The 23674-nt window shown below is 35.5% G+C and overlaps 2 protein-coding genes across 3 annotated transcripts; both read right to left on the reverse strand.

The window, feature by feature from the left end:
* Nucleotides 1-2086: 2086 nt before the first annotated feature.
* On the reverse strand, nucleotides 2087-14510 carry LOC130231438 (cytochrome P450 4V2). The gene is made up of 11 exons (XM_056460777.1): nucleotides 14283-14510; nucleotides 13918-14030; nucleotides 13187-13272; nucleotides 12103-12293; nucleotides 11584-11653; nucleotides 7183-7309; nucleotides 6927-7100; nucleotides 5230-5332; nucleotides 4656-4790; nucleotides 4011-4190; nucleotides 2087-3814 (listed from the first exon to the last, which is right to left on the reverse strand). The coding sequence occupies exons 1-11, from the start codon at nucleotides 14470-14472 to the stop codon at nucleotides 3651-3653; spliced, it is 1533 nt and encodes a 510-aa protein (XP_056316752.1). The 5' UTR covers nucleotides 14473-14510; the 3' UTR covers nucleotides 2087-3650.
* Nucleotides 14511-15723: 1213 nt separating this feature from the next.
* Nucleotides 15724-21755, reverse strand: tlr3 (toll-like receptor 3). 2 transcript variants are annotated; one of them, XM_056460790.1, is made up of 6 exons: nucleotides 21599-21755; nucleotides 20561-20647; nucleotides 20004-20484; nucleotides 19398-19592; nucleotides 17113-18959; nucleotides 15724-16869 (listed from the first exon to the last, which is right to left on the reverse strand). In XM_056460790.1, exons 3-6 carry the CDS (start codon nucleotides 20442-20444, stop codon nucleotides 16641-16643), a joined length of 2712 nt encoding a protein of 903 aa, XP_056316765.1. In that variant the 5' UTR covers nucleotides 20445-20484; nucleotides 20561-20647; nucleotides 21599-21755; the 3' UTR covers nucleotides 15724-16640. The 2 variants fall into 2 exon arrangements, with proteins under 2 accessions (XP_056316765.1, XP_056316758.1); XM_056460783.1 differs by lacking the exon at nucleotides 20561-20647.
* Between the last annotated feature and the right edge of the window lie 1919 nt (nucleotides 21756-23674).

Raw genomic sequence — 23674 nt, forward strand, 5'->3', positions numbered from 1 at the left:
TCTGGGGGTTGCCAGAGGGTCCGGCGCATATGCTTTGCATGTGCATTCATGTGTCTGGTGCCTTTAATTGAAGAGATCGTCGCTCTTTTTATGAGCAAATACACTAAAAGTGGTACAACACCACCCCTCTGTGTTCAGAATACACCACTGCATCTTTCAACATCCATCGTGACTGCCAGTCAACAATTAAAACACTCATCTATGTCATCCTTAACACCATTTTGCTCATTATCTGTTCAAATCACAGCTATTTTAGCTAAAAAAAAAAAAAAAAAAACACATATTTCTGTCGCCTCAGGCATGGCTGAAAAATACTGTCCGGATCTTTCCACGAGACTTAGTTTTATCGTATTTAATTTCTATTCTAATGTGGGGAAAAAAAGGTAAAATCAGTGTTATGGGTAACAGCACAGCGACAATGGCTTTGTGTCAAAATAATGTGAGAAGAATATGGAGGAGAACACAGAATCCAGCAGAGAGAAAAAGTTTTAATTAACTGCAGCCCTGAGGGACACCGAGCTCACAGCTACCAAACAAACACATCTGAGCAATAACAACCGAAAGCGGAAAGGATTTGTTAAATGAGGAGACGAATAATAAGAATGGGCCTATGGCTACAATTTGTACTAATGTTCACCTACTAAAACATACAATGACCGATTTTTCGAGCCAAATCACTTAACATAGTATAATGGGTCCGCCATTAGAGGTAGTTGGCATGGAGTGTATTTAATAGCTTCAAAAACATGTCATGCACGTGTCTCGTGGGATCATGATCTGGCTGGGTAGAAAGCGAAGTAGCCTGCACAGATGAGAAGAAAAACGAATGAGGACAAAGACTAGATTGGATGATGTCTGAAGAGAGGAGAAAGTAATTAGAGTTTGACTTGGGTTCTATAACAATTAAGCTTAGCCAAAAATAGCTCTGAATGTGTTTTTTTTTTACACGCAGTCCACGTTTTTAGACAGCCCTTGTGTCCAGTGAAGAGATGATAAGATGATTGCTTTCTTTGTGGTAACAGAAAAGCATGTAACGATTATAATCAACTGATATAATTCAGCTTGTCAATTTTAAAATATAATAACAGATGCTTCCTTTAACATATTAGGCCCGTGTTGTATCAGGCTCTCTATCCCTGACAAAGTAGAACTGGCAATTCAGACTGAAAATGAAGAGATAATTAGAGTGGGCACATGAAAGAGCGCAGCCCTCTTGCTGTCCTTGTTAGAAATAAAATAGTATGATCTGTTGCTTTCAGCCACATTCAGTCAATTTTCTAAGAATCTTTCAGATCTTTGCCCATGCAATTTCCTCCAACCCAAATAAGCGCTTAAAAAATATTTATTTTCCGTTTTCTATTCAAACCACCTTTGCTTTTGTGACAGGATGTCAAATAAAGAACTGTATATGAACATGTATATGAATATAATAATAATAATAATAATAATAATAATAATTATTATTATTATTATTATTATTATTTTCAAGAAAATTACAATTGGTCAAATTAACAAATATTTTCATTTATTGATAATGAAATTCAGGGCTATGCCACTACTGATTTCTTTGAAAACATTATATTATCTTTCCTTAAAAATACATAAATGTGTCTAAAAACATAGAGCAAAAATGTTTAAGCAGTTCTAAAATGACAATTTTTTATTTGAAATGTAAAAAAAAATCTATTAAACTTTTACAGAATAAAACAAACATTCAAATTTTACACAAACCTAATATACCATACCTAATAAATTCATTAAATCAGGGTTCATTGACAATTTTTAAGTGGTCTCCTAATTTTTTTTCTCCATTTAATGTATGGAGAATAAAAGTGCTATGCATAACTACTTTTCCCTTTTAACTATTTATTTTTCCCTTCAACAATAAAATATGATACTGTTTTGCAAGGACAACATTAAATAAACTGCTTTAGCAAAATAAAAATCCTCACATACAGTACTCACCCTCATGTTGAACCAAATTTCAGGTCTCATGGATGAGTGATGAAAGCATGACAATTTTGACTATCGTTGTCCAAAATTAGGCCTAACGAACTTTTGAGTTTACTTTTATAACAAGTCTGTGTGAAAAAGTTAGGTTTTTATTCATCCAAACAGACAGCAGTTCTACCTTAACATTGACACAAACATAAAAACATCAGTTTGTTTGCATAAGCATAGACCAGTGTAATGATCTAGGAAGGCAGGAGATTAAAACTGCTCTCAAAGCTTATTGGTTCAAGCATACACCATTTGTTGAATAAAACACTATTTTTAATTAGCTAGGTAAATATACAAAACTTACACACTGAAATTGAATAGCCATCAATTCTGGAAAGATTCACTTTGATGTAACTCAGAATAATTATTTATTAAGTGATGACAGCACCAAATGACATTAATTCCCTGACACTTGTCTCGTTTTATATTTTTTAACACAAGCCAATACTTTCTTCATCATTTATTCCAATGTTGCACAATGTATGAGTGTTAAAAATACACATACAATCAAAAGTTGGTCACCGTCCGCCATATGGTACATGTTTGAGTAATTTATGTGTTGACTGTTTGTCTAGTGCAGTATGCCAAAGTACTGTAAAGCAAGGTCCTTTATAGGCATCCATCATTCAGTGTAAGACCTTTAACATCAATGGAACCTTTTTAGTTCACAAATGGTTATTTATAGTGGTTTAGATTATTTCAATTCAACAAATTATGAAAAAAAAAACTTACCAGAAGGGAAAGAACCAAAAAGTATTTTAGAGCTTAAACAACCACATTTATTATTATAGCACAAAGAATCTTAACGCTAACTTCTTTTAATTAATTCTTCTTTTACTAAATTAACTGTTAATTAATAAGAATTGTACTCATTGCTCATTTGCATTTTTATTTTTAAAAAAGTATTTTCAAAATTTGCTCAAATGCAATTTTTATTGCATTTATATTTTTGACATTTAAAATTATGCAGTCCTGTTATTTACAGAATAGTCTATTTGCTGAAAATCATTGTTATTGTGTCAGTTTGAATCAGGGTGGCACGGTTGCTCAATGGTTAGCACGGTCGCCTCACAGCAAGAAGGTCACTGGTTCGAGTCCCGGTTGGACCAGTTGGCATTTCTATGTGAAGTTTGCATTTCCCCCTGTGTTCATGTGGGTTTCCTCCAGGTGCTCCAGTTTCCCCCACAGTCCAAAGACATGCGGTATAGGTGAACTGAATAAACTAAATTGGCTGTAGTGTATGAGTGCGTGTGTGAATGCAAGGGTGTGTATGGGTGTTTCGCAGTACTGGGTTGCGGCTGGAAGGGCATCCGCTGCGTAAAACATATGCTGGAATGGTTGGCAGTTCATTCCACTGTGGCAACCCCTGATAAATATGGGACTAAGCTGAAGGAAAATGAACTAACGACTGAACGAATGAATGAATATTTGTGTTGTAGAAAAGGGTTATCCTTTCGGTACAGACAATAGGGTTATAAAATAGCAATATGTAGCACCATCTACTGTTTGAACTCGGACATAACTTTGTTTGGTATGATACATCATTCCTTTTAAGACAAGACTTATACTTTTTATGACTTTACATAAATTGTTGCCATCATGCACACATTTTTATGACATTGTTAGCTATGTGTGCGCTTACTGCTATGTTAGTGCTTTCTGCGCTCCAGCGTGATCCATATGCCCTGCTCTGGTCGCAGTACCAGTTCACCCAGTGGCCGGAGTTCTTCCCTCTTCTGACAAGCTACGATGTTAAAGTAGCGCAGAATATAAGCCAGAATAACCTTCTCCTCCATGATAGCAAACCGCTGACCTGAATACAATACAATCAATCAATCAATTCATCAATCAATCAATCAATCCATCAACCCATCCATTCATACCCAACCATTCATCGATCTATAACTAATTAAATGAGGAAGTACTGTAGTAGTAGAAGTAGTAGCAATACTGTAGATGTACACATCGCCTCCATACATGATGTTTCTATTTATAATTGCAGGTCTCACCAATGCAGTTGCGAAGACCAGCAGAGAAAGGAATGTAGGCATAAGGATGTCGACCAACGCAGTTCTCTGGCAGGAATCTCTCAGGACGGAACTCTTCAGGATCAGGGAAGAAGCGTGGATCACGGTGGAGAGCATAAGTTATGACAACAATATTTGTTCCTTTAGGAACTTTAAAGCCATCTACAAAAGACACACACAAGTCATGTCAGATGTCATTTCAAATAGTTTCTTAGATCATAAAGAATTTATTATCTCATAATATATTCAGCTATATATTATCTGAAATACATATATCATTTATTTATTTGTAATGTGTGTGTGTTTCATTAGAAAAAAAATACACTAGGATTTGCAATGATATTTGTACTTGGGGTGAATAGCTAAAGTGCATTACTATAGTACAATATTAAATAAATAAATAAATAAATAAATAATGCTTGATGATTGACATAGATAGAGAAGCAGACTAAGACAGACAGAGATAGATATATAGATATATAGATAGATTTATATATATAGATATATAGATATATTTATATAGATAGATAGATAGATAGATAGATAGATAGATAGATAGATAGATAGATAGATAGATAGATAGATAGATAGATAGATAGATAGACTACTACATTATATGGAACTCACTGATTTGCGTATCATCACAGATGGTTCGAGCAAAGAATGGAACAGAAGGGAAGAGACGCAGAGACTCCTTAATCACACACTCCAGATAACGCAGCTTCTTCAGATCCTCTGTATTAACAGGCCTCTCAGACTCGCCTGATACACAAATACTATGCAAAATTACTCAAATAATTTCCAAGCACTTTTACATCAAAACAATGTAACGATTTACGCATCAATTCTTGGTGTTTAAAGTCGAAGTTAAGATTGCCCCTTTTCCTTCATATTGTGATCTACATCCAATTTAAATGGTCCAGAATTACGAAAAAAAGAGGGGTGGTGTAGGATTTTGTCAAATAGAATAAATTAGGGCTGAAACAAGACACACTCTGATAGCCCCTCCCTAAAGACACTCCATGTGACCAAACATGAAGAAAAAATGTTTTGAGGGGAGAGAGAAGGTTATAGTATTTGATTAAAGATTATGAGGACAAATAAATGTTTATAACAAGTGCTACTACATACATATAAAGATAAGAAGAATACATTTTGATTTTGAACTGCATGATAGGAAACAAAAGTAAAATCAACACACCAAAAACCTCAAAGAGTTCTTGTTGTGCCTTTCTCTGGACTTCAGGATGGGAGCCTAACAAGTGTATGGCCCAATTCATGGCTGCCGCTGTAGTGTCATGACCCTGCAAAACGTAGCAGAAATTATGGAATCATGCCATTGGAACATAAGATGATATAAAGTCACTGTCACTGCCTTAAAAATGATTAAAATAATCATTGCCACCTTGTTGAAGAGTCCTGAGTGAACTGCTCAGAAATGGCCATTTTAAAGGGCCCTTCAGGCTGCATTTACACTGCAGATCTTGATGGTCAATTCCGATTTTGTGACCGTATCCGATTTTTTTGATGACCTGCTTACATCATCTTTTAATAGGGACTCGTATCCGATCGTCTGCATTTACACAACTCATGGCAAAGGCGCAATGACCAGGAAAAAAAGATGACTGACAGCTGCTAATTAAAGAGTGCTCTTTTCTCTATTCCTGTATGTAATCTGTATAGTAAAACAGCTTTTGACAAGCTGTTTTACTATAGTTTATGACAGAAATTTTCTCATTTGTCCATCTTCTTTTGATATATAGTCTTTTTTAAACCTTTAGGCATCTTAATGTCATGTCCATGGCGTGATTTATGCATGAGATGTAGGCCTATGCACTAGTTTTATATTAGTTTATATTGGTTACGTGGCGGACATTGCGCTCTCTCGCTCTCGTAAACATGCTTAAATACCTGTACTATATGACAATACAAAAGCTGTTAAAGTCCTCATGTATGAGATTTAAGGTTTGTGACTCTGCTGAAGTCTGTTCTGAAAAGAAAGTGTCAGACTTGACGTCATTCGCTATGGTTTTTAATGATGCGCGGCTCGCATTGACAGGTAAAATCCGATCTACCTGCTTACACTGCCGACACGAGAACACAGATCCGATTCATAACGGATAAATTTCCACATATAAACAAGGCCTGAATCTGATTTGAGTAAATCAGAATCCATGTGATTTATTCCTGCTTACACGTACATGGGCCATATCCGATCTGTGCCACATGAGAGAAAAAAAAAAAATCGGAATTGGGTCACTTGAACAGTGCAGTGTAAATGCGGCCTTGGAGTAGGCTTAATGCATTTATTTAATTTTTAACAATCTGTTTATTAGAATTTCAAATGTGGCATAAAAACGTTGATACAAACTTTTACATATGCATTTTTGAGAACAGATTTTAGCATAATATTTAAAGCATATATAAATATAGAAAAAAAGGGAGGGTAAAAAAAGAGGTGAGGATGTCTGTTAGGGTTCAATTCTTGCTTAATAAAAGCATTCCATGTTTGTAAAGGTCTGATATTTTCAAGATTGATGACATAATGTATTTTTTTCTAATCAATGATGAGCACAGGAGAGGTTTTTTTTGTTTTCAGTTAAGTAAAATCCACCTACGGGCTATAAGTGTTACAAATCTGAACACTGTTTTCTGATTTTTAGAATATTTCCAAAAATAGCCAAAATTGGTAAACATATGCCCAAGTGATGCTGGAGTTTGACCACGTCTTTCGCACAATGGGTCTACAGAGAAAAAACATCTTAGAGAGCAATAGTTTAGACAGGTGAAGTCGGTACAGGACCTTAATTTTTATAAGACCAGGCCAAACAACTTTTAAGATTTTTTTTTTGTTCCCTACCCCCTTCAAAATGAAACCCCACCTATAACAGTTTCTACCTCAAACATAAATGTATCCACTTCTTCCTGGATATCTTTATGAGTTAACATTTTGCCATCCTCATCTTTTGTTTTCAACAGCATATCTAGGAAAGCCCGCCTTTTCCTCATCCCTTGATCTGATTCGCTGTCAGACTCAACGTAGGATATGTACTCAGCTCTCTCATTGATCACCTGTGTGATAGAAAAGCACATGGCCAATCAGAATGCGGAAATGATCTGAATGAACGACGCCAAGTACAGTATAGACACTTACACTCTCTGTGAATGAATGGAGAATCTTCAGACTACGGTTGTGTTCTCTGCCTTCACCAACATAGTTATACACAAAGTCAGGCCAGTACCAAGGCATCCTCTGCCGCCTGGTGATGATGTCACTCATTCTGCACAAAGCAGAAATACAAAAAATTGTGATCAAAAGAAATAGACTGTTAAGAATAGCAACAAAATTCACATTAAAATAAAAAATCCTATCATTATTTACTCACTCTAAAGACTTTATTCTAAATCACGGGTGTCAAACTCCAGGAGGGCTGCAGTTTCAACCCTAATTTAACACAAACTGACTGAGCTCTTTAGGCTTGTTTGAAACCTATACAGGTAATGCCGCAGTCACACTAGAGTTTGAGCATGCAAAATTCTGTCGTACAGCACTGCGAAAAGGGGCTGGATTAAACAAGATGATTAGTCATTTAAAAAAGCGAGCGATTGGTCGATATTTAAAAATTTCTGTACAGAGAGGTCATGTTTTGATCTTCCATTGGTCTCACATAGTCATGTAATGTGATTTCGCAGGTCAGAGCTCACCAAGCTTTAACTTTGCAATGCAGCGAAATGCAAAACTAGTCGACGAGATTGCATTTCCGAACTCCCCAAGATGTAAATTTTTTTGGACTAATTTTTTTGACAGCATTCAATGGAAAAGAGCATGGTTATTATCTGAAAAGTTCAGCATATCCAACAAAAAAGAGAGATACATTTTTAAGATTTTGCATAATGTATATCCTACAACTTCCCAAATTGCTAATTATTTTGATATATGTAATTTGTGTACTTTCTGCAATATACATAATGAAGCTTTATTTCACTTATTCTATAGCTGCACTCCTGTTAAATGTCTTTGGAACAACATTATTTTTTATTTATCTTCCATATTTAAATATGATTTAATTTTGGCTATAAAGGATATATTTCTGTATTTCTCTGGTAATGATCATGCTCTCGATCTTATTGTTAATTTTTTTGTGTTACACTGCTTTTTTTATACACAAAAATAAGTTCCTAAAGGCAGTACATAGATGTAATACTATTCTTGCTGAAATTTCATTCAATAATGAATATCTTAAGCTTATTAATAATAAGAAGAATAATAAGTTTTGTCGGCGCAATAGCCTAGTGGTTAGCATGCTGACATATGATATATTAGCACTTCAGGGTGTCCAGAGTTCGAATCCTGACTCGAGGACATTTCCAGTCCCTACCCCCTGTCTCTCTCCCACTTTGCTTCCTGTCTGAAATACTGTCCAATCAACTTAATAAAGGCCTAAATTAAATCTTTAATAAAGAAAAATTAATTTTTCAAGCTTATGATCATATTTTTTCTTAATGATTGAGGCTTTGTAAAGTTTTTTTTTTTATTTAATTTTACAAAAAAAAAGTTATATTATGCAAACAATAAAAAAAAAAAAAAAAAAAAAAACACAAAGAGATTGCGTTTCCGGTGTGACGCAATCGCATGCATATGATTGGAAGTCTATAGGTAAAAAGATGCAATGTGACCAGTGGCTTAAGTGTGTTGAAGCAGGGTTGGAACTAAACTGTGCAGGGCAGCAGCCCTCCAGGAACTGATTTTGACACCCCTGGTCTAAATCATCTTTGGAACTGTAAAAACAATATATATTTTTATTGAAATCACTTTGTACATCAAAAGATCATATAATGAATACAGTTGAGAGATTTTATCCATTTTGAGACTCTTCTTATGAGTCATATAAATTGAACATACATTTAGTCTTTATTCACACTGAAACAGTGAACGCAAATATTTGGTGTATTCAAATTTGGTCACAGAAGCTCTAGCATGCTTGCTTACCATAACAAGGTAACTTTCTTGAGTATCAGACATGGTTGACCTTTCATTTAAGTTTGCTGACAAAAGTTTATAGGCGAATAAAAGCCTAACAGGGGTGTTCTATCTAGCGAGTCTGAAGACCTTGATTAGCTGGTTCAGGTGTGCCTAATTAGGGTTAGAGCTAAACGGCTTGTTCATGCTGTGTTGTAAATACCGTCACTATGACATGGCAACACATGATGCACTTTTCCTTTCCGTTCATGACTTCAAGTGACATCAGTTCAGAAAACTCCAAGTTTACAAGTAGCCTAGTAATCGGGGGTTCTACAATGATGTGAACACATTTTACCATTCTAAATATCTTAAATTATAATAATTCCACTCTGGCTTGAAAACGCTTAAAACTCCAAATACAGATTTAGACAGACCTGATATGAAGTGACTGTGTCTGTTTAGGAGACTTTTATTAAACGTCGGTTATTATGGATCTTTTTTTTTTAATGGTTTTGTGAGCTTTTGAAGAGTCTAGGTCAGGGGTCACCAATCTTGGTCCTGGAGGGCCAGTGTCCCTCCAGGGTTTAGCTCCAACTTGCCTCAACACACCTGCTTGGGAGTTTCAAGTATGTCTAGTAAAAATTTGATCAGCTTGTTTAGGTGTGTTTGATTAGGGTTGGAGCTAAAATCTGCAGGACACCGGCCTTCCAGGAACAAGTTTGGTGACCCCTGGTCTAGGTGATTGAGTTTTAAATAGTGGGCCAAAATTTCTTGGATTGAATATCTTCATTTGAGCTCTGAAGATGAACAACATAAGGGTGAGTGAATTTTCCTTTGCTTCAGCTATGACAAGCCCAATTCAAAGCACTCTGACAGATGCCAACAAAAGCAGACAATCACAAGAATAAAGTAATTCTCAGATAATTCATGACCAGACAAGCTGACAAGTGCTTATTCAAGAATGTTTAGTTTTCAAAAAAGCAACTTTATGCAACAGTAGACAGTCCGATAAGATTTAGGACATGAAAAGACATTATTTTTCCATAGTTGTTGCCTGTATTGCATATCTTGTGCATGCACAAGATATGCAATACAGGCAACAACTATGGCAAAATGTTCAAGCTTCTCGGTGGAGATAATTTTGGGCTGGGACAGGTTTGTTTTAGTGCTTTCATAGTCACTGGTCTCTTTATTAGTTACTTGAACTTGGTTGGACCCAATTTTGCCTTCAGAACTGTCTTAATCCTCCACTGATGCAAATCTCCCATTCCACCACATCCCAAAGGATCTCTTTTGGATTGAGTTCTGGTGACTGTGGAGGCCATTTGAGTAGAGTGAACTCCTTGTCATGTTCAAGAAACCAGTCTGAGATGATTCGCGCTTTATGACATGATGCGTTATCCTGCTGGAAGTAGCCATCAAAAAATGGGTACACTGTGGTCATAAAGGGATGGACATGGTCAGCAACAATACTCAGGTAGGCTGTGGCATTGACACGATGCTCAATTGGTACTAATGGGCCCGAAGTGTGCCAAGAAAATATGCCCCACACCATTACACCACTTCTACCAGCCTGAATTGTTGATGCATGGCAGGATGAGTCCATGCTTTCATGTTGTTGATGCCAAATTCTGACCCTACCATCCGAATGTTGCAGTAGAAATTGTTACTCATCAGATCAAGCAACGTTTTTCCAATCTTCTATTGTCCAATTTTGGTGAGCTTGTGCGAATTGTAGCCTCAGTTTCCTGTTCTTAGCTGAAAGGAGTGGCACCTGGTGTGGTCTTCTGCTGCTGTAGCCCATCTGCCTCAATGTTTGACATGTTGTGTGTTCCAAGATGTTCTTCTGCATACATTGGTTGTAACGAGTGGTTATTTGAGTTACTGTTTGCCTTTCTATCAGCTCGAACCAGTCTGGCTATTCTCCACTGACCTTTGGCATCAACAAGGCATTTGCGTGCACAGAACTGCCGCTCACTGGATATTTTCTCATTTTCAGACCATTTTCTGTAAACCCTAGAGATGGTTGTGTGTGAAAATCCCAGTAGATCAGCAGTTTCTGAAATACTCAGACCAGCCCGTCTGACACCAACAACCATGCCACGTTCAAAATCACTTAAATCACCTTTCTTCCCCATTCTGATGCTCGTCTTGACCTTGTCTACATGCCTAAATGCATTGGGCTGCTGCCATGATTGGCTGATTAGAAATTTGTGTTAAGCAGTTGGACAGGTGTACCTATGTGGCCGGTGAATTTACAAAGAGCTTTCCAAAAATCGCTGATGGAACCTTTTAATAGTTTGATACAAAAAAAAAAAGTATTTTCTTTTTTATTTCTTTCTTTTATTGAATAACTAAATCTAGAATTACTTTGAAATATTTCTCCCTGGATCAAGTCACATAACATCCATTGTGGCCTTTAAACTACTCAAACAAACATGACCATGGCATAAAAGCTCATGACTCTGTTAAACACACACAAGACATTTGCACATTACAAACCATTATTGATTTGAACTCAAATGTACAACCATACATCTGTTATCCACCCTAAACGTCCCGGCCATTTAATGTGAAATAAAACCCACTTACCTGTACACAGTGCGCACATACTCTGAGTCATAGTTGCTCTGTGCATAGATCCTCTTTCCCATGGCAGTTTCTGAAATGTAATCAGTTTAGAAATTTGATAGGTTATTTAGTACATCTACATTGCAATTTAAATAATACAAAATAATGGCAAGTAGCATACTTAAATGCACAAGATTGAAGTATTTTGTCATAAAACATACTCCAAAGAATTTGTCTTCAGTTCACCACAAAATTGAAAACTGTGTCATCATTTACTCACTCACTGTTAAATACAAATGAAGATTATTTTAAAGAAAGCTGGAAACCTGTAACCATTGACTTCATAGTAGAAAAAATCAAACACTATGGAAGTCAATAGCTACAGGTTTCCACTTCTTCAAAATATCAAACCGAATAAAGTGGTTTGACATGTTAGTAAGTATGAGTTAGTAAACTTACATTTTAGGTGAACTTTCCCTTAAACAATAAAAAAATACAATACTTTATATTATTATATTATATTTTAAAAATCACACAAACCACAGATGATGTCGAGGGCACAGAGAGTGATGTGGCTAAAGCAGTTGAATGGGCCCTTTCCGGCTTGCTTCTCTAGTTTCTCTATGAGCACCTCTGCTTGCTCATTCATCACCTCCAAGAACTCAGTTAGTATCGAGAAATGAAATGTTGGAGTCAGCATCTTGCGTCTGCGTCTCCACTTATCCCCAGTACTAACCAAAGGAAAAATGGATTTATTTCCTATAATTGACCTGTGGTTCTGCAGCAGGTGATTGATCAATCCAGCTAATGCAACCCAGGCTCATTGGAAATACATGCTTTAGCTGTCTTTTTTTGTAAAACCACAAACACTTAAACACACATTCGACTGCAGTTTGTCCACACAGCCTGCTTTTCTTGCATTATCAGATTGCTTGGTACAGTAGCTCACTTTTGTACGGTTTTGCATTGTGATGAAGTGCTGTGGTTTACATCCAGTGAAGCTCAGTACCACAAAAAGAGATAAAAACAATGTAAAATCAAGGTAAAATTATGTGCTCGAAGCACTTGTCACTTATGTTTGCTTTTGAAAACACTATTGGTTGGGTTTAGGGAAGCGGTGGTTCAGAAGTGGTGGTCAGTGGTTCACTATTTGATCTGTACAACAAGCCCTGCCTTCATGTGGCCATGTACAAGAACAGGTATTTGACATTTACCATAAGTAACATGATTTTGATTTCACAAAAAATGTAGATCGCACCCTCTACTGGATTTGTCATCTGAAACGTGCATGGAGCAGTATATTTTATGTTCTGCAAAAATGTTGGCTGAGGTACATTGTCAGTGAGCCTGGTTAAAATAGTTAAAATAATAAGGTTCATTTTATTTCAGTTTACATTTTAATCATGAGTAATTTTTTTAATGAATATTTGGAAATATCTTGCAAAGTCAAAACAATAGATGTCTATTCTTTTATTAACAATATACATAAAAATGTAAACTGCATTCTCTAGTGCAGGGGTTTTCAACTTTTTAGGACACACCCCCATGTGTGTCATAAATAATAGATGTCTATTAATTTATTAAGAGTGGAAAATAAATTAAATGTATTGAGTAAACGGTTTACCTTGTGAGTAGTCCTGTTCCAAGCCAGGGGTGCAGAAATTGGTATGCATAGGCCTTGTCAATGTGAACAGGATTATTCAGGACTGTCTGTATATGAGTGGGATTTGCCAAAAGCAATATACAAAAGAGAAAAATTAAACCATGAAAACTTGACATTGTATAAATGAGTGTTACCGCTAGGTTTAGACAGAATTTAAGATCATGAAAAGCCTCCCAGCCTAAAAAGATGTTATTGTCATGTAATTAAAAAACTGAACACATAAAAAAAGCTTTCTGTTTTTAAACATTTGGAATCTGTTTGCCAGTAGTTACTACTGAAATTAACTAATATGACGGCCCCTCTGACAGATACACTTTCCCCCCCCCTTAACTGTTACTAGCAAAACTAGTTTTAATATGATTAAATGTGTTTTCTGATTATATTAATACAGTGAATCCTGTATGATTTGCACTTACACTTGGACTTTAATATTGTGTTCCCTTTGAATTTATTATCTTCTAATCTTTGACATGTTTCTTTTACAGCATGTTTATTTCTTTGTATAAAGATAGCATATGTAAAACATTATCATGTTCTTTTATATAATGTGGTCATCAAATTTGTGGTGCCTATAAATAAGTTTGTTGCCAAGGTTATCTTTATCTTCAAATATTTTCTTATGAAATGCACTAGGTCCTAAACATAACAGAGGAGTGTTTGTGTCCTTTTGCTCTACTGTAGGTGAGGGATACCTCAACTGTCTCAGCATGGAATAAGATGAGAAATGGAATAGGTCCAATCCATATTTTAAGCAGTGGAGAATTCCGGAATTCAGTTGTGTATCCAACCAACTGTAGAAAGAAATCTGAAACATTTGCAATTACAATTCCTATTACAAAGACTATTACAAATTCTTTAGAGGTTCTTTTTTATATTGTTCACTGCACTGAAAAAAAAAATTATACATTGGATTTACTAAAATTTATTCTCATCATCTTACCTTTATTATAGTGTATTAGTTAGCATTTGTATTTTGTGTATTAACCATGTTAATCACAACAAAATGTTCTTCAGATGCTCAGAGTGAACAGGAAATTGACTGATAAGCTCCTCTCACCTCCATTCGATTTAAACTGCAACGCATTCCCGATGAATGGAAATGTGTTTCCAATGCCCGGGATGGGCTTCAGCTCTTTCCATTTGTGCAGATAGCTTTTCAACAGCTGGTAGGTGATGCATGCAAAGCAAATAATGCAAACTGAAGCAGCCACAAACCCATAAGTATACATGCCGACAAACATGACCATCTTGCCAACGAGTCGTCTGTGTCTGTGTGAGCTCTCCAGTGTTTTATCTATAGTGTACTGGACTTTGGATCATCCTGACAATAATTCTTCCTGTTACTGCAGAACCAGTCAAAAGATTTGTGAAATAGAGAACTAAAAGTGGGTGAATATGTTTCTTAAGGTTTCTTTAGCTAAATGTTTCTATAGCAAAGCACAAAATGTTTGTTAAGAAAACCCTCAGTCCTGTCCTCTTTCAAGAAGTTATCACTTCTATCTATCTATCTATCTATCTATCTATCTATCTATCTATCTATCTATCTATCTATCTATCTATCTATCTATCTATCTATCTATCTATCTATCTATATATATATATATATATATATATATATATATATATTACACACACACACAGTTGAAGTCTGAATTATTAGCCAATACCCCCACCCCCCCATTTTTTTTTTTATATTTACCAAATGATGTTTAACAGAGTAAGGACATTTTCACATGATAAAATAAGAAAGTCTTTTTTGTTTTATTTCATAGAGAGTAATTTTTAATGTTGAATTAAAACTTAAAAAATTAAGCCCACCCCCCAAGATTTTTTTTTATAGCCTATGCTTTATTTTAATCTTATCATTTTCTCCATTTCGAAGCAAAGTCTCTATTTCTTGCCCCAGACATGATGTTAGGCAGTTTCTTTTATCCGATAAATGTGACTTGATCTGATCTGACAATATTGCATTATATCCAGCAACATAATAATCATACTACATTTGGCTAATGATAGCATAATAATTGCACTTACCTGTTCTGTTAGAAGTAAATTTTCAGCGTCTTGCCAAAGAACGAATGTGCTGGACTAATGCCAGGGACAGGTTTTAGTTCTACATTTATGAATATAATCTTTCAGCAACATGTTGTTAATGTCAGCACAAAAATTGACACAAAGATCACAAATCCATTCAATAGGTCACCAAGTTCCATTTGCATTTTGACTTTGTTTTTTTTAGACCTATTTGTTGTGTTTTTAAGTGGAGCTCCTCAGCTGTTTAATGACGACTTGATGTTGTGCAACCCCCTTATGCCATGGGATGTGCTAAAATTTTCAATTACTCACTATTACTATTTTATTCTGCACATTCATTTCATCACAATCTTACTTGAAAAAGTTCCTTGAAAAATACTGACACAGACTACTGTCAATATGATCTGTAGGCTTATAATACATCATAAGCAAGATAGGAGCTAATTATCACACATGGCAATATCTCAGTTATTACAAGATTATGAGTTTAATAGTTGATAGCAATATGATAAATGTACATTTTTGGATGTACATTATGTACAAATGTACATTATGGTCATCAATGTAAAAAATAAAAAGATCACTCTTAAAGCTTGAAAACCACTGCTTTACAGCATGTTCTTATAATAAATTTTGTATGAATCGTATATGGTAAGAAATATTCAGTGAACTAAGGGAGGCAGGGTGGATTTATTTTTAAGAAACGACCACTGGGTGGCTGCCTTGTACAATTTAGCTGGTTAGCATTCTAACATAAGTAAACTGCTTTCTTAGTGCAGACATTGACATGGTTTAGCATACAGTAAATACTGGTTTAAAAGACAGACTTGGTTACTTCACTTGATTTTGTTTGGGAAACAAAAATAGTCCCTTCAATATTTTAATGGAATAATAAAAATATACTGTACATTGCTGCTGAAAAGTTTGTGAACCACTTGCAGCATTACAGAAAATGTGGAAAAAAGCATTAAGAACCGTGAAAACTTTTAAACTGGATGAAGATGAGCACATTTCCTATTATTTTTCTGCCCTTTGGAGGCAACAGAACTTTTCCCAGAAAACTAATGAAGTACAATTCACTGTACCTTGATCCCCAGATTCCAAGTTACAAAAACCAATTGTTCACAAAACATTGCAAGCAGTTTTTAAGAATTTTAAGTTGTTGTTGTTGTTGTTTTGTGAACTACGCTATTTACAGGGCAGTTGGCTTTTGTCTTCAAAAGTATCTTGTTTGTACTTCCAATAAGATTATGCAATTGTGACCACAAAAGAGGATAAAGTAGTGAAACGCTCAGTATCATGGAAGTCTGTTTATCAATTTGCTTAATTTGACAGGCTAAAAGCATAAAATATACAGCACTGCTGATTGAAAAAAAAAATTCTAGTTGACCTTGTTGGTAGAGGCTAATGCTGAGCGGAGTTTCTGATGAAATGCTGGGATACGTTCCCTGTGTAAAGGCCAGTAGAGGACACATTTAGGCTTCAACATGCCACGACGAAGATGTAGAGAGCGATTCAGATTGTAATCAGTTACATCTTCCAAGAAAATCAGGATCAGCGAGTCGCGGTTATCCTCCATTACTTGATGTAGCGCATGATGGGCTTTGAATCTGCAGAGTGAGAGAAGAAAGCATGAATACTTCTTCTGAACTTTTGAATTGACAAAAATACCTGTGCATTGTAACTTGAAACAGGGAAAATGTAGTGAATGGGTTTTATTTTTTTTTCTAATCTACACCTTTTAAGAACTGAAACTGATCAGCAACTTGCATTTGATTTTAATGGTGACTAAATACACATTTCACTATGCCATTCGAATTGTTTTGTTAATAAATAATTAAGATATTACTTACTGCCTACACCATGGATCCTTTAAAAGCATTTCTGTTATAATAAAAATTATCTTCCTGGAGTGTACCATGTTATCAACAATTGTCTCAAGACGAGAATGCCCAGGTGTAGAATCTCTCTGTTCATAGAAAAAATTTATATCGTTGTCCTCTAGAGGGAGCAAGCTTCGTTCCACCCATGATTTATCTTCACCAGCGTGGATGATATAAGCATCAAATTTAAATCTACCTTCGGTAACTTTTGCATCCTTCAGTGACCCCAACATACGGTTTGCCATTATACTCCAGTAGAACTGAATTCTCCATCCCTGGAAGTGTACCAGAAGAGATATAAACAGCAACAGTAACACTGCCGTGCTACTCAAAATGTACAGCGCCTTAAAAGGTGTCATGTCCTTGCAGGACAATGGATCAAAGTTCATTACAGAGTGATTAAAGTAGGCATTGGGGGTATTGCAGATATAACTTTGAGGAAATCCTGGAACACTGGTGTTGGTGGAGTTCAGCCATTCAGAGAACCACAGGATGCTCTCACAGGTGCAGTCAAATGGGTTGTGGTCCATGTAAAGTTCTTTCAGTTTGGACAGTGGCACGCCAAACGTAACACTTTGGACAGATGTAATAAGGTTCTTTTGAAGATGCAAATATTTTAAAGAATTTAGGTCATCAAAAACAGAGGCATGCAACTTATCCAAGAGATTGCCACGCAGACTTAGTTCATGCAACTCAGAGAAGCCATGTAAAGCAGTAGGTGGAATCTCATCGATGCCATTGTAATCCAGATTCAGATACGACAGATTTGTAGCATCCTTCAGAAACAGCACTGGACCACCAGGATTTGCCATTTTCCACAATCTAGCCAAGTTGTTGTGCTGCATTTTCACCACTTTTAGATTATACAGACCTTCCAACAAGTCAGCATTTATGTTTGCAATATTATTATTACTGAGATCTAGGATTGTGAGGTTGACAAGTGGCCTGAAAGGAGATGGTTCCATATCTAAGGTCCCTTTTAAAGCACGGCCTAGCTTTAGGGTCCTCAATGAGGAAACATGAACAAATGATGCATTGGTGAGGGAAATACTTTGTTGGTTTATAGACATGTCAATCTCTTTAATGTTAGAGAGGCCTTTGAACTCATTCCCTTGTAACTGCTGATTGATAAAATTGCGACTCATTAGGAGGTTGCTAAGATTTCCTAAACTTGAGAAGGCACCAGGCTCCAACTTGTTAATGCCCATGCCTGTAAGATTAAGAGTCTGAAGGAGTGGAGATTCTTGCAGACCAGCAAAGGTTCTATTTGTGATTGTCTTTAACCCTGTGATGCTCCAACTCAAATCCAATGTCTTCAGGTTCAGAAGTCCAGAAAAGATTTGTTCAGTTAACTCTCGGAAGGCAGTATTTGCCATGGACAAATGTTCCAACTGGACTAGATGTTGGAAGGAAAAGTCATCTATAACTGGTAAGGATGCATGACTTTTAATTAGTGCTTTCCGCAGGTTGAGCTGCCTTAGGTTTCCTAGTCCACTGAATGAGTCTCTAGTTAGGTGTCTAATTGTGTTATGCTCCAGAGACAAAAATTCCAGTTGGGGCAACCACTGAAAGGCACCATCTACAATCTTTGAAATTCTGTTTTCACTGAGGTCCAGACTTGTGATCTTAGTCTTCTCTAGACCTTGGAAAGTTGTGTTTGACAGTGTCACCTGCTCAGTGTTCCTAAGAGAAAGGTTTCGCAAGGCTGTGTCAGCAAGTTCTTCAAAAAGACTGGTGGTAAACTGAGAGGTGAGCTTGCTGCTATCCAACACCAAGTCAGACAGTGTATCAATAGCCTTGAAACAGCCATTCTCCACCTGTGTTCCCAAAACAAGTGAAAAACAAGACAAATTTGGGGTAGGAATGGCAGAGTTTTACATGAAAATATCTTGATTGTAACTATTTACATAATCATGATGTAGAGATTTCGTATTTGATATTGTATAATTGTTTTATTATATGAAAGATTAACCATGAGTCCGTGTAACCTCTCTTAACGAGCAAACTACAGTCTCAGCAGTGTGCATGCTTTTTTTATATTGTTATATTTTAATGTTACACCAGCACTTAATACTTCATGTTGCCATAAGGTTTTCAGGTAATGTCGGTTATCAAATACAAAAGTTATTCAATGTTATTTCATCATTAGAGCAAAGTCCAAAAGTAAATCCAAAGTAAACGCACACTTTGACAACACTGACTCTTATGTGAAATCAGTGAAAGCAGCCTGACGTGTCACATTTGGTTCCTCTTACCTTTTTAAGAATCAGAGATGAGAGAATCAGAACCCGAAATGAAGAAGAATTACTGAGAAATGAGAAGTCATTCTTTTGCAGTATGTTAATGTTATTTCCAGAGAGAACCAGGGTCACCAGGTTTGGCAGCTGAGGTTGTGTGCCCAGATTAGCAGATGTCAGTTTGTTTCGGGACACATCCAACCATGTTAAATTCTACAAAGGAGGAAAATGTTAATGAAGCATATTTATCTATAAGACCATAACACGCTTGAAAAGGTTATTTTTTAGTGTTAGAATCTATAACATGAAATGAGCTTATCAATGTTGATTAGAGAATTAGTATTGATACATCCTTAAATAATAATAAAAAAAAACATTCATTGAAACCGCATACCAAATATTCAGTTGTGTATAAAATTGTTATCAATCAGGTTGCACATATAACATAACTATGCAAATATTAGTGCTAGATAACACCATTTTCCAGGTGAGCCTAACTGACTATGCTATAAACATAGTTAACAAATTATAAAACAAGCACATAACAAAAAACCTAAACTTTTTAATGCATTTATCTATGTTTCCTCGTGTGCTAGATAATGTATCTACAATGTAAAAACATACCTTTAAGAGAGAGAAGGGCTCCCCTTGTAGCTTCAGCTTATTGTCAGACAGGTCAAGCCATGTCAAATGAGAACAGTTTTTCAGGTCTTTCTCGCTTATCAAATACACTTGATTGTGTTGCACATTAAGATATTGCAGATGCGGCAGAGAAAGACAAAGATCCTTTTCTATGCCCGCTAAAGAGTTGTAGCTCGCATCTATATTCACCAGATTTGTGTACATATGTAGGGAAGACAGAGTTTTAAGTCTGTTGTGAGATAAATCCAGTGCGGTAATATTTGCAGGTAAGTCCGTTGGAATTGCATCCAGATTCATGTGACTACAGTCTGCTTTGGCATTCTTAATCATGCAAGTTGACTTGCGTGCATTTGTAGTGCCTGCACAGTTGGCACTGAAACAAGGCCAGAACAAGGGCAATAATATGAGTTTCATTGGATTCATATTTTCCTTCCTTTCAAAGCTTTTTCCCTCCCAAGTCAATCTGTAATAAACATAACTTTATTGTTGATATACACAAGCTTAAAGATTGACAAAAAAGTACACAATAAAATCTGAACCTCAGAAAATGTAGATAAAGACTGGAGCATCCGGTCACATGTGGAAGTCATAAGATATTCACTCATGTTTCTTCGGCTTATTCCATTCTTTATCAGAGGTAAACAAAGTAAAAACTTCAGGAATACTGTTCTTTAGTGTTATTTCAGCATTAATCAGATAGTATTGTATGTTTTGTTCATTAAGAATATATTCATTTTTCAGAATTCAGTTTAATTTTAGTTGGTTTTAAAATGCTACTCCTATAATTGACTTTTAAATATTTTTAAACGGTTTTATTAATTAACTACTGATTTAACAAGTTATTTTATTACATCAGGTAAAAATAAAACGCTGCAATATGAAATGTTATTTTAACCTAATGTTAGTCAAAATAAATGTTTAATGCATTTATTTCATTTCAAGTTTTACAGTCTCTGTAGTTATAATTTGCTTTTAACTGACATAAAAAGTACTACAGAAATTTATAGTAAATATTATAGTATTTTTAACATACTATAGTAAATTACTATAGTAATTCTTCTAGAGTAATTCTCTATAGCTGTTCTGTTAATACAACATCTATTGTTATATTGACAAATGACCAAAACAATACATTTTCTACAATTTCTACAATACACCACAGTTTACTATGGTAAAAACTGAATTGTACTACAACATTTTATAGAAGTTTATTAGTTCATAGTTAAAACTTTGCATGCACCATTCATTAACAATTATTTGTAAATAATATTTAGTATAATGCACTTTACTACACTATGGTTTAAAACACTAGTATTTACTATTTAAATGCTGTCTGTCTGTCGTATGAACATTACACGTATATATTTCTATATTTAAACTTTTCATATTTGAAAGTGAGTGATGAGACAACTAGCCATGGTCTCGTTGTCATATTAAGAAGTAATCTACAGTGCATCTGAGGAAAACTGTATCTTAATAATTGCTTCTATACTACTTCCAAAACTGCTAACATGATGTTTTAACAATGTAGGCTAATCCAGCTGAATTTAGCATGCTATCGTTTATCATAGACTTACTTGATGAGTGACGGTCTATTTTCCCAGCTTCCACTCAGATATCTGGTTAAGTGATTCAAGATGGAATGACAACTCAGACCTCTTTTTTTGAAACCAAATAAACTTCACGTGTTAGGAGAAAATAACCTTTACAAAAGGAACAATTCCTCTTTCTTAAGAAGTGAAACAAACAGAGAGGCGGAGCTATCACGTAGTCCTAGATATCAAATATCGTCACTTAGATTGGACAGTTCGTGTCACATTGTTAGTCTATACATTTGACAGGTTTCCCAATATTATACATTATTGTAGTATCATATATTAATGCAGATATAACCATGTTGCAAAATCCTCATGATAATTGCAATATAATCTGCCATTTTCCTCTGTCAGCAATTATTACCCCAAAACAACTTCCTTATATTATAAGATATCATACTTCATAGTACTTCTGCTATTTCTAATAAAGTTTTTCCCTTCAATAATTTGTCTCTAACAGAAAGGAACTGAAGAAACTGAAAGGGATTTCCCCTTTTTGCTACTCATTGCAGATTAAGCTTTGTGTCTTTTATGAATATCTTTCATAGTATTAAGTACCATTAAAAAAATACAGCTACGACATTTTTTTTTCTCAATTATAGGCTTATTTAAATCTTTGAAAAAAAAAAATCTTGAGTGCTGCATCCAATGCTTTTTAATGCGCTCTCCTAACTGCCACCTGTCTCAGTGACGTCCCTCACTCCATTGAGTGCATTGTGTCTGACAATGCATCGCTGAGTGATGCAATCTCAGTTTGCATCATAAAGGCTGCATCCAGATACTATTGGAAAATCTTCCAAAGACCTTCAAGATTAGTCATTGGTTTATATAACCTGTCCAGCTGAGGGCGCCGGAGACTTTAAAATGAGAAAACACTTTAGGCCCTATAATAATTTAATGCCCAATTAATACATGTTCTTGACTTGAACAAGAATATATGAATATCTTTACATTTTGGGTAGTTGTAAAATATCTTGATATGCACATTGAATGTGCACATACATCAAATTTGCAAACAAGAGGGTTTATGTTAAAGTGCCCTGGTTATTTGGTGAAACTCTTTATTACTGGGGCAAATGAAACCCATATCAGGGTAGCCCACATTATTATGTGGCCCCAATACAAGTTTATTCATGGTTTCCACGTGGGCCTCATCTAAATTAACCCATATAAATCTCCCATATAATCTGATTGGGTGTAATGTGGGGTCCAACTGGGCAACATGCATAAGGACCATATTCCTAGAGTGACAGCCTTACATGAAATTAGGTAACCAGCTTTCTCGAATAGTGGTTTACAGATCAGCTTTGCAAACAATATATATATATATATATATATATATATATATATATATATATATATATATATTATTCAAATTTTCACATAAAATTTTCAATTGGATTTAAATCTGGACTGTTTGCTGGCCATGTCCTGAAGAAAATCTGTAACATTTTGCTTATTATCATCCTGAAAAATTACGTAATCACCAAAAAATTCTATTGATCGTGTGAAAAAAGTGTTCATATTTTCAGTATACGCCTGTTAAATTATGGTATTATTTAGCTTTTTTCCCTACACTGAAAAAAAATAATTCATTGGATTTATTAAACTGTTTTAGGGTAAGTAAAGTGAGATTTAAACAATTTATATAGGATGAACTTAAACAAACAAATTAAATTTAGGAATCTTCAATGTTTAAATTCAGCTTAGGTGTCACAGTGGCGCAGTGGGTAGCGCAATCGCTTCACAGCAAGAAGGTCGCTGGTTCGAGCATCGGCTGGGTCAGTTGCCATTTCTGTGTGGAGTTTGTATGTTGCCGTTTCCCCCACAGTCTAAAGACATGTGGTATACAGTATGTGAATTGGGTAAGCTAAATTGTCTGTAGTGTATGACTGTGAATGAGTGTACAGGTGTTTCCCAGTGATGGGTTGCAGCTGGAAGGGCATCCGCTGCATAAAGCATGTGCTGGATAAGTTGGCGGTTCATTTCACTGTGGTGACCCCAGATTAATAAAGGGACTAAGCCGAAAAGAAAATGAATGAACGAATGAATGAATTC

Source organism: Danio aesculapii, chromosome 1, assembly GCF_903798145.1.
Source record: "Danio aesculapii chromosome 1, fDanAes4.1, whole genome shotgun sequence".
Taxonomy (NCBI): Eukaryota; Metazoa; Chordata; class Actinopteri; order Cypriniformes; family Danionidae; genus Danio; species Danio aesculapii.

What these genes read in the sequence shown, in the direction of transcription:
- tlr3 (XM_056460783.1), bottom strand. Translation starts at nt 20,444, where the DNA reads ATGAATCCAATGAAACTCATATTATTGCCCTTGTTCTGGCCTTGTTTC. An exon ending in CATCTCTGATTCTTAAAAAG is followed by an intron (nt 18,960 to 19,397) that starts GTAAGAGGAACC and finishes TTGGGAACACAG; the next exon opens with GTGGAGAATGGCTGTTTCAA. An exon ending in AAGGATCCATGGTGTAGGCA is followed by an intron (nt 16,870 to 17,112) that starts GTAAGTAATATC and finishes CTCACTCTGCAG; the next exon opens with ATTCAAAGCCCATCATGCGC.
- LOC130231438 (XM_056460777.1), bottom strand. Translation starts at nt 14,472, where the DNA reads ATGGTCATGTTTGTCGGCATGTATACTTATGGGTTTGTGGCTGCTTCA. An exon ending in GCAGTTTAAATCGAATGGAG is followed by an intron (nt 14,031 to 14,282) that starts GTGAGAGGAGCT and finishes CAAATGTTTCAG; the next exon opens with ATTTCTTTCTACAGTTGGTT. An exon ending in CTGTGATGATACGCAAATCA is followed by an intron (nt 4,191 to 4,655) that starts GTGAGTTCCATA and finishes TGTCTTTTGTAG; the next exon opens with ATGGCTTTAAAGTTCCTAAA.